This window comes from Oncorhynchus keta, chromosome 34 (genome assembly GCF_023373465.1).
Source record: "Oncorhynchus keta strain PuntledgeMale-10-30-2019 chromosome 34, Oket_V2, whole genome shotgun sequence".
Lineage (NCBI taxonomy): Eukaryota > Metazoa > Chordata > Actinopteri > Salmoniformes > Salmonidae > Oncorhynchus > Oncorhynchus keta.
The window spans coordinates 70023377-70036289 of NC_068454.1; the positions used below are offsets into that span (position 1 = coordinate 70023377).

At 39.6% G+C, this 12913-nt stretch overlaps 1 protein-coding gene across 2 annotated transcripts in view; it reads right to left on the bottom strand.

The window, feature by feature from the left end:
* The window catches only part of LOC118367758 (cytochrome b5 reductase 4), a 29858-nt gene extending 17859 nt beyond the window's left edge, over positions 1-11999 (bottom strand). For both annotated transcript variants that reach the window (XM_052494595.1, XM_052494596.1), the window contains exons 1-8: positions 11503-11999; positions 11054-11207; positions 6921-7021; positions 6660-6744; positions 6521-6559; positions 6256-6382; positions 6067-6124; positions 5832-5925 (exon numbers count right to left, since the gene is read on the bottom strand). In XM_052494595.1, the coding sequence (XP_052350555.1) occupies positions 5832-5925; positions 6067-6124; positions 6256-6382; positions 6521-6559; positions 6660-6744; positions 6921-7021; positions 11054-11207; positions 11503-11586 (742 nt within the window). In that variant the 5' untranslated portion in view covers positions 11587-11999. The remainder of the gene's footprint in view (positions 1-5831; positions 5926-6066; positions 6125-6255; positions 6383-6520; positions 6560-6659; positions 6745-6920; positions 7022-11053; positions 11208-11502) is intronic.
* Positions 12000-12913: the final 914 nt, after the last annotated feature.

Genomic DNA, 12913 nt, shown 5'->3' on the forward strand with positions numbered 1-12913 from the left:
CTGAATTTTCGGTTAGTTTCGGTAGCCAAATGCATAGTAACAAAACGGAACGTTGTGTCCTACACAAGCATCTTTCAGGAAAAACTGGACATCTGCTATGTAACTGAGAGTCTCCTCATTGAAACATCTGAAGTTCTTCAAAGGTAAATTATTTTATTTGATCCCTTTGCTGGTTTTTGTGAATGTTGCGTGCTAAATGCTAACGCTAAATGCTAAGCTAGCTATCACCACTCTTACACAAATTATTGATTTTCTCTGGTTCTAAAGCATATTTTGAAAATCTGAGACGACAGGATTGTTAAGAAAAGGATAAGCTTGAGGGCAGGCATATTTATTTCATTTCATTTGCAATTTTTAGAAATCGCTAATGTTGCGTTATGGTAATGAGCTTGAGGCTGTAGTCACGATCCCGCATGCGGGATGGGGCGGCCTAAGTTAAGACTCTCTATACAAATGGTAACAGCTCTATCAAATTGAATTATGGCACCTCACATAGATTTGAATTAAAGAAAGGAATTAGGCAAAGTTGTCCTCTCTCTCCATACCTGTTTTTATTAATCACCCAACTTCTTGCAAATTCTTTAAATAATAGTCCTGTACAAGGTATTTCCATAGCTGGTAAAGAAATTATTATAAGCAAGCTGGCTGATGATCCTACACTTTTTGTGAAAGACGCGAACCAAATTCCCATATCGATCAATGTGATACAATCCTTTTCCAAAGCGTCTGGTCTATATCTTAACATTAATAAATGTGAACTCATAGCTGTCAAAGATTGTGTGACACCTTCATATTATGGTATTCCAGTAAAAGAAGAACTTACATATTTAGGCATAACCATTACAAAGGATCAAAAGTCTAGAGGCTTACTAAATGTTAACCCTCTTATTAAAAACCCCCACAATAAGCTAAATCAATGGCTAGAGGGACCTATCTTTAAAAGGCAGAGTCCTAATAACCAAGGCTGAAGGTATCTCTAGACTAACATATGGCGCTCTATCTTTATATCTTGACAGTAAAATAAGCAAGGAGATAGAACAGATGCTTTTCAACTTTCTGTGGAGGAACAGTACCCATCACATTAGGAAAACTGTTGTAATGAACACTTATGAGAATGGTGGGCTGAATTTTCTGGACTTTACTACTTTAAATAATAATTAAGATCAATTGGATAAAACAATTCCTAAGAAGACCCACTTCTATCTCAAATGTTATTCCTCATCATGTCTTCTCTACTTTTGGTGGCCTTAAATTCATTTTGTTTTGCAATTGTAATATTGACAAAATTCCAGTGAAACTTTCTGCTTTTCATCTGCAGCTTCTTGACATGGTCCTTAATTTATAAACACAATTTTTCTCCACACAGATATTACATATGGAATAATCGGGATATATTGTATAAAAATACTTCTTTATTTTTAGAATATTGGTTCAGAAATAATATCCTATTGGTGAGCCAACTGGTAAATGCAGAGGGTCTTTTACTCAGTTATAAAGAATTCTTATCACTTTACAAGGTCCCTGTAACACCTAAAGATTTTGCAATTGTTTTAGATGCCATTCCCTCAGGTGCTGCTCTGTTATTCAGGAACGTGTCAAGACCTGACCCTCAGAACCTACCTTCTATTGACCCTGTTGACTCATCAGTAGGAAAGATTGGTTTCTCTTTTGGTCCATTCAACAACTGAGCCTTGTTTCAGCAGGATGTTGTATCTATACTTTATGTCATGCCTTATTGGAATGGATTTATTGATAATATCGGTTGGAAAAAAAGTTTGGATGTTGCCACACACATACCTACTTGTTAACAAAATTAAGGGAGTTTCCTTTAAAATTATTCATAAATATTATCCTGCCAACCACTATATGAAGAAGTTTAAGGAAAACATAAACTCTAATGGCTCCTTTTGTAATGACCACCCAGAAACAGTGTTGCATATCTTTTGCCATTGTATTCATGTAAGAAAACTGTGGAAATATAATTGAACACATTTCTGAAGATTTTACACTATTGTGGAGAGATGAACTGCTTGGATTCTTTACATACGATAGAAATAAGCTGAAACATTTTTATGTAATTAATTTCATTATTCTTTTGGCCAAATTTCATATTCACAAATGTAAATTTACAAACACAAAAACACATTTACTTACCCGACAAAAATAAATGGAACTGTATTTTAAGACGGTTAAATGCTCTACTAACAGAAAAGCTGTTAGAATTGTAAGTATATGCATGTCCCTTAAGGTCCTTGTGTAATTGTAATGTGATATTGTACCCCCGAGCTCAATTGTCCATTGTTTATCATTTAAATATACTTGTGTTCCTTCATGTACTTTCTGTATTGATTTGTTGTTAATAAAATAAAAAACTTGAAAAAAACATCTTGCTTTATGGAGGAGTTTTTGGAAACATAGCCTGCAACGTCAACTGCGCAATGCAATCTCAATGCTGCCTCCTCTCTCAATAAGTATCTCAAGTTGAAGGCGGCCATTAGCAACTAAATTATCCTTCTAACTAGTCTGTGTGCAATTTTAAAGTAATCGGTTCAAGGACATACATCTGGTGAAATAGAAGCAATTATTGGTACCATGGTCGTGTTTTTTATTTTTATAAACATGAAAAATGACCAGAAAGATCGCCATTTTCCCATTCACTATAATGGGGATACTGTTTTCTGGAAACAATGCCTACAGTAGTATCGCGGTCAGCCTTTAACATTAAATCCTCAATGCGAGGGGGCAGTTGTGGCTACCAGACAGCCCTCACCTTACTGCTGCACCCACTCACTGCTTACTGCTGCACCCACTGTAGTCAGTACATGGGACTTCATTTCAGGGCTGGGCGATATGGCCAAAATATCATATCACATTTGACGGTACGCAGTTATTTTATGTTTGTGAATAATACAAATTCTAAATATGCTTTATGAATAGTTCCTAGGGTGGCAACACAAATGATAAGTGATTCAATGGGTCTCTCTCCATTCTGAATGTTTTATAACTGTTCAATGCAACTTCAAACAAAAATAATGTTCAGCATTTTCATACATTTCTGCATTTCCTGCACTTTTGTTATAATTTCCACACTGTGCCATGCAAGGCTGCATTATATGGGCAAAACAATATAGACCTAGTTAATTGGTGAACTCCTGGAATAGAATGATTATAGTTGGAATTAGAGGTCGACTGATTAATCGGAATGGCCGATTAATTAGGGCCGATTTCAAGTTTTCATAACAATTGGAAATCGGTAATTTTGGACGCCAATTTTTATTTTGATTTATTTACACCTTTATTTAACCTTTATTTAACTAGGCAGGTCAGTTAAGAACACATTCTTATTTTCAATGACAGCCTAGAAACAGTGGGTTAAACTGCCTGTTCAGAGGCAGAACGACAGATTTTTACCTTGCAAGATTGAATCCCTGAGCTGACAACCTTATGGTTAACTAGTCCAACGCTCTAACCACCTGCCTCACGAGGAGCCTGCCTGTTACCCGAATGCAGTAAGAAGCCAAGGTAAGTTGCTAGCTAGCATTAAACTTAATCAATCATAATCACTAGTTATAACTACACATGGTTGATGATATTACTAGTTTATCTAGCATGTCCTGCGTTGTATATAATCGATGCAGTGCGCATTCGCGAAAAAGGACTGTCGTTGCTCCAACGTGTACCTATCCATAAACATCAATGCCTTTCTTAAAATCAATACACAGAAGTATATATTTTTAAACCTGCATATTTAGCAAAGATAAATCCAGGTTAGCAGGCAATACTAACCAGGTGAAATTGTGTCACTTCTCTTGCGTTCCTTGCACACAGTCAGGGTATATGCAACAGTTTGGGCCGCCTGGCTCATTGCGAACTAATTTGCCAGAATGTTAAGTAATTATGACATAACATTGAAGGTTGTACAATGTAACAGGAATATTTAGACTTATGGATGCCACCCGTCAGATAAAATACGGAACAGTTCCGTACTTCACTGAAAGAATAAATGTCTTGTTTTCGAGATGATAGTTTCCGGATTCGACCATATTAATGACCCACGGCTCGCATTTCTGTGTGTTATTATGTTATAATTAAGTCTATGATTTGATAGAGCAGTCTGACTGAGCGATGGTAGGCACCAGCAGGCTCGTAAGCATTCATTCAAACAGCACTTTTGTGCGTTTTGGCAGCAGGTCTGCTGTTTATGACGTTAAGCCTATCAACACCCGCGATTAGGCTGGTGTAACGATGTGATGTGAAATCCCTACCTTATGTCCCACTTCTCATCAACGTGGTGTTTCATTTCAGTGATGATGTAAGACAGCGTGTTCATACAGTAGATGTCCAACAATGTATTTCGCTGCGCCTGTGATAACTTCTGCAAATCTGTGTACGCGACCAATACACTTTGATTTGATATTGTTAATGCCACGGTATGAGGTGTTTGACTTTGAGAGCTTGCGTTTTGTACTTGCAGAGCAATCATTACGGTTCTCCATCTGAGCCATCACAGTTGTTCGATATGGCATCTTGTAGTCTGGTTCTAGATATGCCATTAGTGCATTGAAGCCGATATCCTCTACCATTGAAAATGGCTGCATATCAACTTCAATCATTTCTGCGCTGTGATTTTCTCACTCCGTCCAATATCGCACTTGTTTCGTGTGAAGACTGAAGAGCCTGTCTAATGACTGTTGTTTGGGGCCTGCGCTGCTGCTGCCAACAACGGTTTGGGTGTTAATTGGCGCACCGATCCCTTTAGCGGGATCATTTTCGTCAACATCCGCTGAATTGCAGAGCGCCAAATTCAAATTAAATTACAAGCTTTTTCAATAGGAGAGAGAGAGAAAAGTTCTGCTCCAAGCTGCTCGCGCATGCAAAACTCTGGGGACACACAGCTATCCACTGACGCGATGTGATCATTCTCGCTCATTTTTCAGAATAAAAGCCTGAAACTATGTCTAAAGACTGTTCACACCATGTGGAAGCCACAGGGAAAGGAATCTGGTTGATATCCCTTAAAATGGAGGGTAGTCATGCAATGGAACAGAGAGATTTCAGAATAACAGCACTTCCTGGTTAGATTTTCCTCAGGTTTTCTTTCACCTGCAATATCAGTTCTATTATACTCACAGACAATATTTTGACAGTTTTGGAAACTTTAGAGTGTTTTCTATCCTAATCTGCAATGTATATGCATATTCTAGCTTCTGGGCCTGAGAAATAGGCAGTTTCATTTGGGCACGTTTTTTTTAAGGTGCCTCCCTTTCAGACGGTTAAGCATTGCACCTGTATTGCCACTGTTGCTCAATTCTACCTCGCAAAGTTTGCATTTCATCACCTTCTCATTTAACTTCTCAAATTATTGCCAAACAGGACAAAGACAGACAGGGATGCTGTCACATCCCTGTCATTTTTCCAACTATTAACGACGATGAAGTTCAGAGCGCTTTATATCCGTGGCAAATCATTTGAAAGATGCATATCTCCACCTTCTAACATTACAGCATTTTTGCGTTAGGTATGTTCCCTTTATGATGATGTTCGGGAGCTGTTAGTGCTAGGTGTGATAACTGCACTGTGATTTACATTTTATGGGAGTAAATAAGAAAAATCTATAATAATAAACATAGTTTTTCAGTTAACGATGCCAATTTGGTTTAAACGTTCACACCCCTAGTACAGGATGGTTAGGGAGAAAGAGAGAGTATGGCTGTAATAGATGGATAAAAGAAAGGAGATTGAAAGAGGCGGCTACGATAACGCATGTCAGAAAACAGCTCCCTGGCATAGTGGACAGTCACAATGTTGTATCAAAGGAAGCTGCGACTTACGTTGTCGCAGTATGTAGGACATTTTCCCCAGAAGAACTTCCACCCGTAGAACACCATCTTGCAGGTCAACTATGGTACAGCCAGAGCTTGGGAGCTGCGAGAGGAGAGAAAATAAGGGAGAAGAGGGAAAGAGGAGAGAGAAAAGAGGGGGGGGTTAAAGAACAACTACTGCCCATTCTGGCTCACATTTCACTCAAATCTTGGCATTTTAAAATTGCAAAGTGGGGATGTTTACCTTCCGTTTGGTGTAAACCACAATATTGACTGTGACATCAGTTTGAAACCAGTCATACCTAAAAACAAATATATGTACAGATACAGTATGTTCATTACCTTCTCACATCTATCTATCATACCTCACATCATCCAGTCTGTCACCATTCTCAATATCATAACAGTTGTTCTTGTTGTTTTGTGAGTGTACCTGGGCCGGGCATCTTTGGGTTGGGTTGGTGGCGGGGCGGCTGAGGGTTGCAGTGATGAGGAGGGTGAGGGAGGGGTGAGGAAAGCAGGAGGGAGCATGGAGGTGGGCGGAGGAGGGGGGGCTAGACCTGAGGAGAGAGAGAGACTAGAGTAAGGACTCTAATTTCAGCCACACGGGATATAGAACACCCACACACAAACACCAGACAGTACAGAACAATCGTGGGGGGTTTCTGCACTATTCTTATTGTTATTTTGTACATTACCATTTAAATGAGTGATGCTGTCCTTTATCACAGACTGAGCTGTGGAGACAAATTAGAAAGGGTCAAAAAAACATCCTGCATGAAAGAGAGACTACGGTGCATTAAAGTCCTGAGACTGAGGAATTGTGTGTTACTGTACCTTTGAGAGCAGTGCTGACCTTCAGAGCCATCCTCCCTACCAGACACTCCTTTAACATGGACTCATAGTTCACCCACCGGTGGACCTGCTCATATGGCCACAGATTCAGGGACAAAGGCAGACATGGAGAAAGTGAGGAAGAGAGCTTAGACACGCACGGCGTCATAACACACATGTGCGTTAATGTTTTGAACTTGTGTGTTTTAACATGTGAACTTCCAAGGTCGTCCTTTAACTCGGGAGAGTCCAATGAGAGCTGACCTGGTCAAAAAGGTCTGTTCCGTCTATCCCAGCTGCCTTCATCAGTTCCTCCTCTCCTCCAGGGTGGAAATCCATGTAGGGGCTCACATTATAAACCATGCCTGAGACACACACAGGAAATAACAGTATTTATTCACTAAATACTCACAAAAGGCAAAACAAATAGCTAACTCGTGTAAGAAATGACAAAACATTGGAGGGATGGTGGCTCCCAAAAGTCTTCACCCAAAAGCCTAACTGAAGTATAAGATGTAATACTGTAAGAGGTGTGACAAGTTAGTGCCCTCTGCTGACAGAAACTAATGTCTAGTCTTATACATGGAGTATACCAAACATTAGGAACACCTTCCTTAAATTGAGTTGCAACATTTTGCCCTCAGCACAGCCTCAATTTGTCGGGGCATGGACTCTAGGAGGTGTCGAAAGCGTTCCACAGGGATGCAGCGTTGCAGTTCTTGGCACAGACCGGTGCGCCTGGCACTGACTACCATAACCAGTTCAAAGGCACTTACATTTTTTGTCTTTTCCATTCAACCTCAATGCACAAAGACAGTCCATGTCTCAATCGTCTCAAGGCTTAAAAATCCTTCTTTAACCCCTTTATCTACACCGATTGAAGTGGTTTTACAAGTGACATCCATAAGGGATCATAGCTGTCACCTGGTCAGTCTATGTCATGGAAAGAGCAGGTGTTCTTAATGTTTTGTATACTCAGTGTACAGTCAGTCTACATGTATGTGGGCCCACTCACAACAACAAATATATCAGTGAATTCAGCCAATACATTCAAATAAATGGTTATGAATGATTAAACTATACACATTGTAATGTATGGTGTTGAGGGGTAGTTGAAGACTGTGCCCAGCCTCCAATTCTTTCTATAGAAAGCCTTCTCACAACAAAGACACATACCCTACTCAAAGACATTATCCCAACAAACACAACATTATCCCAACAAACAACATTATCCTCTCAACAAAAAGTAATTCTCCCACCAAATACAACATTATCATCCCCAACAGAGACATTATCCCAACAAACACAGCACTATCCTCCCAACACAAAGACATGGCCACGCTGTAGCTGGGTGACTTACTGACCCTGAAAAAAGAAAAGGGTCACAGGGAAACACTTTGTATGAGAGGAGAAGGTATGTACACCACAGGGAACCTTCATTTGTGTATACAATCGCCAATAACGGTCTTATAGCCTACTGATATTAAATTGGTTAGCTAATGCCTCCATCACACATCCCTATGGGAGTGCTGATGAGTGCGATCAACAAATCTGAAAACGTGAATAATAATGAGGCATGATGATAATGTTATCAGCATACGGTTGTGTAATTCCATATTTCTTCTCTACAACCTAATGCTGCTGCTGGGGGTTGTTATTTGTTTGTCAACTAAGTCCAAAAAGGTTCTTCCTGTGTATCAAGCATATGTGAGTGTATGAGTTTGGGTAAGAGAGAGGGGTATAGGGAGGGAAGAGAGAAAGAGAGGCACACAAAGGGAGGGAGGGCACCCCTGTTCTGCTCTGAATAAGAAGAAGTGGACAGAGTCCTAGACACTAAAGCCTGCATAATCTTCCTTCATAGCAAATGCAATTAAGCTTTATTACTCAATGTCCTTGGACAAATGAACCCACTCCATGACTACCAATGAGTGCATTTAATCTCAATGACGCACATGTGGAAACGAGAGGATGAAATGTGTTCGATTCCTTACGAAAGTGATTCCTCACGAAACACAGACAAAAGAAGACCATGATTTGGGGGATTTTCACTCTATGTAATCCATATACAGTGCCTTCGGAAAGTATTCAGACCCCTTGAGTTTTTCCACATTTTGGTACGTTACAGCCTTGTTCTAAAACGGATTACATGTTTTTTTCCTTCATCAATCTACACACAATACCAGATAATTACAAAAACAGGTTTGTAGAAATGTTTGCAAATGTATTACAAATAAATAACTGAAATATAACATTTACATAAGTATTCAGACCCTTTACTGACTACTTTGTTGTAGCACCTTTGGCAGCGATTACAGCCTCGAGTCTTCTTGGGTATGACACTACAAGCTTGGCACACCTGTATTTGGGGAGTTTCTCAAGCTCTGTCTGTCAGGTTGGATGTGGAGCAACGATGCACAGCTATTTTCAGGTCTTTCCAGAGATGTTTGATCGGGTTCAAGTCCGGGCTCTGGCTGGGCCACTCAAGGACAGTCAGAGACTGTCCACGTCTGCATTGTCTTGGCTGTGTGCTTAGGGTCTTTGTCCTGTTGGAAGGTCAACCTTCGCCGCAGTCTGAAGTTCTGAGCGCTCTGAAGTCCTGAGTGACCATCAGGTGCTTGTCATCTCCCTGACCAAGGCCCTTCTCCTCCGATTGCTTAGTTTGGCCGGACGGTCAGCTGTAGGAAGAGTCTTGGTGGTTCCAAACTTCTTCTATTTAAGAATGATGGAGGCCACTGTGTTCTTGGGGAACTTCAATGCTGCAGATTGTTTTTGGTACCAATCCTCAGATCTATGCCTCGACACAATCCTGTCTCGGAGCTCCACAGACAATTCCCGTCGACCTCATGGCTTAGTTTTTGCTCTGACATGCACTGTCAACAGTGGGACCTTATATAGACAGTGTGCCTTTCCAAATCATGTCCAATCAATTGAATTTACCACAGGTGGACTCTAATCAAGTTGTAGAAACATCTCAAGGATGATCAATGGTAACAGGATGCACCCGAGCTCAATTTTGAGACTCATAGGAAAGGGTCTGGATACTTACGTAAATAAGATCTGTTTTTTTGTTATTTTTTATAAATTTGCAAATATTTCTACAAACCTATTTTCACTTCATTATAGGGCATTGTGTGTAGATTGATGAGGGGGAAAAAACAATGTAATCCATTCTATAATAGGGCTGTAACGTAACAAAACATACTGTAATAGTTCTTTGGAGGAAGAATTGTTGACATATATTTGACATTTGTATTTAAAACCATAATTGAGAAATTATTTATTAAAGTTGGCATATTATGACATTTTGTCCTAACTTAGGCTTCCTAAGACTCCATAATGTTACTTCTGTAGGTGCTACAAAGCAAAAATTGATGTCATATGAAGCTATACTGCCTTCTCTGTAAAATTAGTAGTATTTTTATTTCAATGACTTTTTCTTTACATTAACTTCTGAATATTGAAAAATATAAACATGATATTGAAATTGGCACATGTTTTAATATATGGTTGAACATTATATCCTCTACAGACTTAGCAAAGTTCCAGAGTGGGACCTCTGCTACTAGTTATGACCCATTTTTTAAGCATTAACAAAAGAGTGAATGTGAAGATTTGATTCAAAATAGTGAATTGCAGAATGTGCAATGATACAAGTAGGAGGGCTGTGATTGGTTACATTGCTGAACTATGCCAATTTAAAAAAGGGGCCATAACTTTAAAACTTGCAGAGATCCCAGTCTGGAACATTGATAAGCCCGTAGAGTATATAATAATATATTGCATTTTTAAACATGTTTTCTATATTCATGTTGTGTGATTAAATATTCATAAATTAAGACATTTTTTGTGAAATCAAAATACTACTTATATTACAGAGCAAGTGGTAAAGCCTCACATGAAACACATTTTTGCTTTGTATTGCAGCATCTACAGGTTAAACATTATTGGCTATTAAAGGAGGCCTAGGTAAGGCAAATGTGTAATAAATATGCCACCTTTGATGAACTATTTCTCAATTATGCTTTTAGATACAAATATCAAATACAATCTTTCCCTGAAAGGACTATTCTATGGATTACATTTAATGAAAATCCCCAAAATCATGTCATTTGTTTTGACTGGGTATCGTGGGGAATCACTCAATTAGGACTACGGAAGGTGGAGAGAAGAATTGTGTACAGATAGTATGCAGATTGTGTGTATGTGTACTTTTTACATGTATTTCCCTGAACAATTTAAGTGATACCACAGTTTCTCCAACTCTAGCCCTGGAAAGGCATTGAGCCCTTGACTAGTTAGTGTTAGTGTAGTGTGTTAGTACTGGGCTGAAACAAAAACCGGAAAAACACCAGGACCAGTATTGTGTGTGTGTACAGTATAGGGCTAACTTGTGTAACCTCGTATGCAGGTCCAGCAGTCATCACGTGTGTTGTGTTTTTGCAGCTCCTCCTCCGTGACGTCTATAAGTCTGCCTCTCAGCCCTGTCAGGTCCCGGCCACTCTTAGCCACACGGATCCAGTCCATCAGACTGTGGCCAGGCTTCAATGCTACCTGAAACAACATGGAAGAACAGCCCTCACAGTCAGAAAAGGTGGTATCATGATTAACACAGCCTTACACTTACAGTTCAGTAAAGTGGTGTCAAAGGGTGTGTGTGGCATGATGACAATCAATTTAAGGTCGACTTTGCATACAGGGTCTTCTAACTCAATATAAAATTGGACTACAGAACGTTCACATGGTAGGACCACAATAGTCTAATCCATTGATGGAACATCAACATTATGTATGATATATAGGCATGACTCTCACACAACAATCATGTCGTCAACTACCGGTACAGTACCTTGTTCCTGCCGGACTGACCGGCTGGAGCAACACGCTGCTGAGAGCTGGCTGCAGGGAACGACTGGGATGGGACGTTCAGCATCGCGACTCTTCGAAAGCAGGCCAAATTCCGGAGGAATCCTGTATAAGACGGGTCTTCGATTAACACGACAATAAAGGACCAACTCTTGGAGGTGTGAACCACTGTGAAATTAGGTTTCCGTTGTGTCACAAGAAACACATTTCCCTGAAGTGACACTAGTTGTGTAATTTAGCTAACTATCTAGCTGACTGGCTAGCACCCCGGAAGAGCAAATTCACAACAAAACGCCCAAATATGTCCATAATATCAGACGTATGAAATAACCGGTGACCTAGATCTCGACCGAACCAAATGACACTTCCAAAACATTGCTCGTTCAAAAATATTTGACTATGTAAACAACACCTATTTGGCGTTGTCACTGTTAAAAACTACATTCCCGCGGTAGCTGCAGATGGTGTCGCAATATGATGACGAAATTGTTAAAACACTTAAAGTAAAACTATCCAAAATACCTAGAGCGCCATCTACTGTAAGAATAAATCTCAACAGTCGCTCTGATACAGTACAAAGCGCTCTGAAAAATTCCGAAGACGATGTAAATAAAGGTAAAATAGGACTCATATTTATGTTTTTATAGGGTATATTTTTGACAATATAAATGTGAGTATTTGGAAATGCTAAATTCTAACTTAGTACACGTAGCCTACCTGGTATGAAACCAGAGAAAAAAATGGTCACATTAGAAACATATTTCGCTCTTCCTCCATCTCCCTCCTCCTCGTCCTCTTCTGAATCTTCGTTGGAATGATTTAACATTCCAATATGTTAATAATTTCCATAGGACTACAGTTATTTTGTCACAATTCAGAAATGTGACTATCCCATGTATCACATGAGCCTTGTACGTACAATGGCCTACTGCAAAACAATATAAAAAGACGGTTTGAATGTATTTATATGACCAACCAGCGTCAGTGCAGGGATAGTTCTATGTCCCTACATAATCTGATTAGTCAAATCTCACTAAGAGGATTCCTAGATGGGAATAGTTTCTTCTTGACACGTGACTTCAAAATAAAAGCGCAGTGGGTTATAGGTTTGATGTGCGTCAGAAATTCAACAACATGCATAATAATCAATCTCAGATTAAAAATGTATTGTGGCAACCATGAGCGAGAAAGTTAATCTGGGAAACAGGCCTGTGTTTGATCATCTTCAACAATGTGTGAGCTGCTCCCATCACTTAACAGCCTGATACAATCATTCACAGCTGACCACGGTGTGTTGTGCTCAAAGCTCCAAACACAAACACACACACACACACACACACACACACACACACACACACACACACACACACACACACACACACACACACACACAC